We start from the raw sequence: 6,802 nt of genomic DNA on the forward strand, positions 1-6,802 counted from the left end.
CGTACTCAACCTTTTGTTTCATGCCTCATAGTTTCACAATGGCAGTACTGAATCAACTTCCATTTTCACAGGAAAAGGAAACTAATAAATTATTTTGCGTGAGAGGCTTGTTATGGGGTCATTGACTTGGTTCCCTCCTTTTCCTAACATGTCGCTTCCTGGAAGTCAACAGGGCAAGTGAAATTAAAGCTTTCACTTCATTCTTCTTCTCCCCAGACAGCGTGACTCTGGTTCATTTGCAGTGCTACGTCACATTTTTATACAGCTCCTCACATTGGTATATGCGCACTTACACCCACTGTTATTATTTTAAATGCCTTTAAACATCAAAAACAAAATACTCTGTGCTTTAACTTTTAACTGAGTAACGATTTACCAGATTTATTAAAGTCCACACACATACATCCAGTGGGCACCCTTGTCTCTGACATCTGGCTTTATTTCATTGTGGTCAAATGAAGTATAAGATATTATTTCTAAGTTGAGACTTGCTTTGAGTCCTAAAATGTGATAATTTTTAGATTTTTAGATAAAATTCTATGACCTGCAGAGAAGAATGTGTACTCAGTGTTTGAGCGTCATGTTCTGCGGAGGTCTATTTGATTTATGATATTATCTCCAATGTCCTCAGTTTCTTAATTCACTTCCGTCTTTTTGTTTGTTTAGTTATTTCCTGTCTCACTTTTATTCTTAATTTCTTGAGACCCGATGTGTTAGCCAGGGTTCTCCAGAGAAACATAACTTACAGACTTATATATGCGACTTATTCTAATGGCTTACAGGCAGCCGTGCCCCGAGAGTGCTAAGACACATGATTAAGCATGCTTCTAAATCTGTAATATTTAAATTTTTTCCTTATACCATGGGAATTTCCAAAACTTAGGGTTGGAGGAAGCTAACTGTAAATGGTTGCAAAATCTTCCACTAATGATGTGTCATGCCTTATCTGGCCTTCCTCCTGAAGCTGCGTGCATGGCCAATCTAGCATTTTGTCTACAGTGACTACACACCTGTCCTCCACGCCACTCTAGGATAAGCCATGAAAGCAGTTATGAGAGCTTTAACCCTTGTTTTCTTTGAACCAGGTCTTTTTGAGGTGGATACCAGGAAAGAAATGGGTTCAAAGTTGATCCTCCCAGCTGAGCAATAAGAGTCTGCTTAGACAATTCGTGGAGGGTAACTTAAGATCCAATTTTCCAGTAAATTATATTAAGATGTATCTTTTGTCTAATAACAATATATTAAAAACAATGCTAGAGTGCCGGGTGGTGGTGGCGCACGCCTTTAATTCCAGCACTTGGGAGACAGAGGCAGGCGGATCTCTGTGAGTTTGAGGCCAGCCTGGTCTACAAGAGCTAGTTCCAGGACAAGCTCCAATGCTATAGAGAAACCCTGTCTCAAAAAACAAAACAAAACAAAACAAACAAATGAAAAAACCAAAAGAATAGTCTAGGAAGGGTTACTATTTTGAATGTGTTTAAGTTTACGTAAATTCAGTAACAATATTGGAAAGGAAAATAGCTAACTCATAACCATTATTATAGAAACAATAACTATTTTAACATTGATTGAAAACTTGCTCTGTGCCCAATGCAAAGAATTTTATGTAAGCCATCTTACTAATTGGAAAGCTATCAGATAAACACAGTGAGCTTTACTTACACAACCAGAGGCACAGGGTCCTTTGTTACAGTTTCTTAAGGAGTAGAGACCAAGCCGTGACCTGCTATATCATACTTCTCATTCTGAATCAGAATGGACACTGCAAATTACGAGAACAGAATCAGCAGATTAAAAAACAAAAACCCAAGAGAAGAAGTTGGCTGCCTTCCCCAAACTAAATGATTAGTGACGGTGAGGTCAAGTTCAGACATATCGAAGGCACACGTGTTTATAGTTCGTCATAACTGCTGCTGCTGTGAGCAAGAAGGATTCACTCCCCTCAAGCGTGAGGGCCACTTCCTCTGACACAGACACTAGACTTGGTGTGTAGTATATGGCCTTGTGGGCAGAAAAAAAAAAAGCTAGACATTGGGCTTCCTTGATTCTGTTGGAGAAAGCATGACCTTTCTCACACTCTTTCTATGTTTTCTATGTTCTGTCTCACAGTTTCTCTATTTCTCTCTACCCACCTCCATAAGTTACTGAGTACCCTCCCCTTTTTTTTCCAGCCAAGAAGAAAAGGATTGGGTTTCCATCTAGGCTATGTAGACAACCTGATTGTCAGCCGACTTGGGTCTCCATGTGGCTCTTCTCTCGGGCTCACTAAACATACTTGCAGCCATCCTCTCTTCTTTAGGAAGGTGTCTGTGCCCCCCTGCTGCAGCGACACACAGCTGATTTCCAGAAAGAGCTGGACTAAATCCTGCAATTGTATGTCCAGAGCGTTTAGCTGCAATTTGAGACAGTTTCAGCAAGACCTGAAACTGGCCTCCACACAGGAGATAACGTACCCTTCAATTGTCTGGCAGATAGTTTTTGTCTTCTGTCCAACTTTTTGAAAGATGGAATTTTGAAACTATTTTCTTAAGCTCTCAGCATTCTTATTTTGATCTTCCTTGCCCAGGGAACCAGGGATTTTTCTCACTGCCTAGATTAGCACAAGCAGGACTGATTCTTGAAGGTGTTAGGGGTTTTCTCAAAAAGCAACGAGACTTGAAGTACGAGACAATGACTTCTGGATTGAAGCCAAGTCTAAGGTGGCTCTTGATTTTTTTCCAGCACCTACTAATTTTGACCTGGAAAGTGTTTTTTTTTTTTCTTTCGTATCCTATTTATTTCAAATAGTGTATTGAAGTTATAGAAATCAGAAAATTTCCAAACATAATGAGATCATTTTAAGAATTACAAGGACAGATGGTGGAGTACACCTTTAATCCTAGGACTTGGGAAGCAGAGGCAGGTGGCTTTATATAAGTTCGAGGCAAGCACGGTCTACAGAGCAAGTTCCAGGGAAAGCCGAGGCTATACAAGGGTTTCTGTATTGGGGGAGGGATGGGGAGTAGGGATGGGCTTTTTTCCCCCCTCACCTTAATCTCTGGAATTGAGAACTCCCAACAAGGGAAGACCTCAAGGACTTTGGGAACTGGAAGGAAGCCTCGGTTACCTGGCACTGAACAGTCGCTAGCGGTCATTCTCTGTTCCTCTCTCTAAGAGAAAGGCGGGGGAAGGGACAGAGGAGAATGTTTGGAAGCAGTGGTTGGAGATAAGGAGGTGGGGTATTCCTGGAATTAGGGAAGATGGGGGAACAATCGTTAGGCGAACAAGAGAAGAGAGGGGACACCTGACAGAAGAACCTAGGGATAAGGTAGCAGGGATGGGGCTCAGGAAACAGAAAGGTAAGGGGGCGGGGACACCTTGCAGCGGGTCACGGGGCGGGGACGCCAGGTGTAGGAGGCCCGGTGTCTGCGTGGGAGGAGCTAGCTGGAGCCGGGAGTGATTCACCTTTCCTGGCCCTTCTGGCTCGGCTCGCCCCAACTCCGGATCTGGGCGGAGGGGCCTTGGGGCGTGTTTCCCCACCCCTTGCGGACTTCGGCACTGACTCGGACAGACTGGCGCCGGAACAGGAGTGGTCTCTACTGGACGGCAGCTTGGTGGGTTCGGGTCCTGCAAGAATGCGAGCCCTGTCGGCCGTGGACGCACTTGCCAGAATGCGACCCCCTCTCCGGGACCCCAGGGCGGCGGAGGACACTCACACGGCGTTGCCAGCGCGCAAGAGCGCGGTGGAGAGACTGGCGGCCGACCGCGCCAAGTACATTCGGAGCACGCCGGGATCCAGCCAGGCTTCTGTCTCCGAGGGCAGGGTCCCTGAGACCCCAGGGGTGCAGCACCGCAACCCAGTTCCTTCGGCTGTTCCTCCAGCTCCCGTAGCCCGCAGGGTTATCCCTCGGAAGCCGCTGAGACCTGATTCGTTGGTCATCTACCGACAGAAATGCGAATTCGTCCGAGGGCCAGGAACAGACGGTTCCAGAGTTGGGACGGTGAAGAAGTTTTCCCAGGGGTCTCCCAAGGACAAAATACCAGTGGCCCCTGAGACGACCGTGGTGTCAGGTGAGGGCAAGACGAAGGAAACAGAGGCCACTTGGACCAAGTCCGATAAGGCGGTAGCCACTAGTCCAGCCTCTCCGTTATCACCTCCCACCCCTGTAGTGGCCACGGAGTCCCCAGGTGTGCCTTTGAAGGTGGCTTCCGAGGTTCCAGTTGCACCCTCCGCAGGGGAGCTACGGGTGTCGCGTCGCAGAGGACTGCAGCGCTCTCAGTCAGATCTCAGCTCCCGCTACTCGATAGCCAGGGCCGAACCCGACAACTTCTTCCTTTATTGCGGCCTGGAACCTGAAGTGGTGGAGGCTCTTGGGAGAGAGAACTTCTCTGCTGGGTCCGACTGTGTTACATTCAAAGTGCGGAGCGTGAGCATGGCTACTTCTGATAGTAGCTTCTCCAGGCACAGCGAGGACGGGCTGCAAGAAGAGGAGCTCATGGAGCAGATGCCCAGCACCACCTCTGTAGTAGAAAGGAACGCCCGTATCATAAAGTGGCTGTTTACCTGCAAGAAGGCCAAAGAAACCCCCAGCCAGAGGTTGCAGGGACCTGCCTGATTGACGTTTGATCCAGGTTAGAGGGTGGGGGTGTGTGTTTATATGTGTTGACTAAACTGGGTGCTGGCCAATCACAGCTCCTGGTTAGAAAACAGAGCCTACAGTAAGAAGGCTTGCAGTTGCCCTTCTGGTGTTGAATTTGAGTCTCTGGAAAGGTCATTCAGTTAACGCTCTCCCTGCTGGTTTATTGCAGTGTAGATGGTAGAAGGCAGAAATACTAAATGGTCCAACCGGCAGTCTCACACTCCCATTAACTCCTGTTTTGAAAGTAAACTCTGAGGCTTAGGTAGTTCTGCACCCGGCCAAACTCCTGGTGGGCCTTTCTGGTGTCTACGGGGCATCCTCAGCTCCCCTTAAGCCCTGATGTCTCACTTCCAGCAAGCCGCTGGGGATCCCCCACCCCCATCCTAGGCTTTGAGGTTTTGAGATCTTGGTACTCCTTTAGCAAGAAAACTATGTTTTGCTTTGGTTGTTGTTGTGGTGTTTTTTGTTTGTTTGCTTGCTTGTTTTGCCAGAGATGATAGTAGAGAGTGTGAGCACCTCCCGGTCTGGGAAGTAACCACACACTTCTCTGTCCTCGGCCTGTGCAAAGACGCTAAGGTTGCACACCTCCTTCTTTCTCTTTTGTTTCGACTATACCTTGGGTATACACCTTTAAAGGAGTATTGTTGCGAACAAGGCATTTAAACATTTCAGCAGGTTTTTTTTTTTCATTCTGCCTTTGAGAGCAAGTTACTGTGAAAATTTTTAAAAATCACATTTTCTGTCCCTGAGATGAATACTAACTAAAGACACCTTATTAGAATATGAAATTCAACGGGGGCAGACACTTAGATGCTTATATTCAGCCAACCTGTGTTTATGAACCAGCTGTTGAGTGGTCTTTATACAGATAGATAGTATGGAAACGTGAATTATTTTTTTCTTGATTTCAGAAGACTCAAACTTAAGTTCTTCATTATAATTTATTGAAGATTTGCATATTACACTAGTTCAAGTCCCCAAGGAAGGTATACAAAGAATAACAATAAAATAACAGAAAATGTTGCATCCGTTTGTATTTTCACAAAATTGTCTTTGAATCTGAGCCGTGAGGGCGGTGGCAAGGGTACCATGGTGCAGCTCTGAGCACTGAGAGGGGGTAGTGGATGAGTAGATGTGGAGAGAGAAGAAACAGCAAAGGGCTCAGCCCATCTCACAGGCACACATGCTAGAGCTGACTTATATTCATCTATAAAAGGAAAGGAGACAGAGAAAGGTTGTTCCGCTTCGGTGTTTTATTTTCTGTGTAGCCAATAATCTACATTTGTTGTTGGTGTTGTTCTGAGAGTGGTGCACAGGGGAGAAAAAAAATTGCCTATTTGAAGGAGACATAAGAAAACATAAATTGCCATAAGATAAACTTAGGGTGTAAATAATGTTGGGGTAACAAGATGCCATACCAATAAGCTAAAGTAAAACCCAGAGAATACTCACCCCTATTTTCTCAAGACTTCCGGATGGTTTTGGCATCATCACATGAGATTTGCTCTATTAACTTAATCTATTAAGAGATTAGCACAAAGCAGCCTGTGCTATATAAGCACTGCAGAGATATCTGGAACCTTGGGATGGTGAAGTGACATTCATGGGCCTTCTCTAGCTCCTTGAGCTGGTGTTTGTTTGAGCCCACAGCTCCATTCACCTACTCCGATCCAGGTGGCTAACACCAAAGCTGAGAGCAAAGTATGCATCTGTGGTTCTAGTTTTTCTTCTAGCTTACTTTTGTGTTGAAACAGGATGGCAGGAAAATTACAGAGTACCTGAGATGATCAAAGGTGGGATTTAGAAGGGAAAGACTAAATGCCATTTACAACAGTGGTTCTCAACCCAAGGCTTGTAGACCCCTTGGAGCGCTAACAACCCTTGCATATATGTCAACAAAGACATCGGACAACACAGATATTTATATTACTATTCATAACAGAAAAATTAGAGTTCTGAAGTAGCAAGGAAAATACTTTTGTGGTTGGGGGTCACCACATCTGAAAAACTGCATTAAAGGGTCGAAGCAATAGGAAAGTCGAGAGAGAACCACTTATGTTAATGAGTGTTTTGTTCACTTAGTAGACAGAGACCTATAATTTGTAATAAAATATCCTTCTAGGAATTAAAGCATAAGTTTATGAGTTTCTTACCCAGTGGAATAAAAATGTTTGCTGGTCGAA

The 6,802-nt window shown here is 45.1% G+C and overlaps 1 protein-coding gene across 1 annotated transcript; it reads left to right on the forward strand.

The window, feature by feature from the left end:
• The first annotated feature begins 3,614 nt into the window (after window positions 1-3,614).
• Window positions 3,615-4,595, forward strand: Fam110c (family with sequence similarity 110 member C). The gene has a single exon (XM_005360664.1). It carries the CDS (start codon window positions 3,615-3,617, stop codon window positions 4,593-4,595), a length of 981 nt encoding a protein of 326 aa, XP_005360721.1.
• Window positions 4,596-6,802: the final 2,207 nt, after the last annotated feature.

The sequence above is a fragment of the Microtus ochrogaster genome, linkage group LG3 (assembly GCF_000317375.1).
Source record: "Microtus ochrogaster isolate Prairie Vole_2 linkage group LG3, MicOch1.0, whole genome shotgun sequence".
NCBI classification, from domain to species: domain Eukaryota; kingdom Metazoa; phylum Chordata; class Mammalia; order Rodentia; family Cricetidae; genus Microtus; species Microtus ochrogaster.

What these genes read in the sequence shown, in the direction of transcription:
- Fam110c (XM_005360664.1), top strand. Translation starts at nt 3,615, where the DNA reads ATGCGAGCCCTGTCGGCCGTGGACGCACTTGCCAGAATGCGACCCCCT.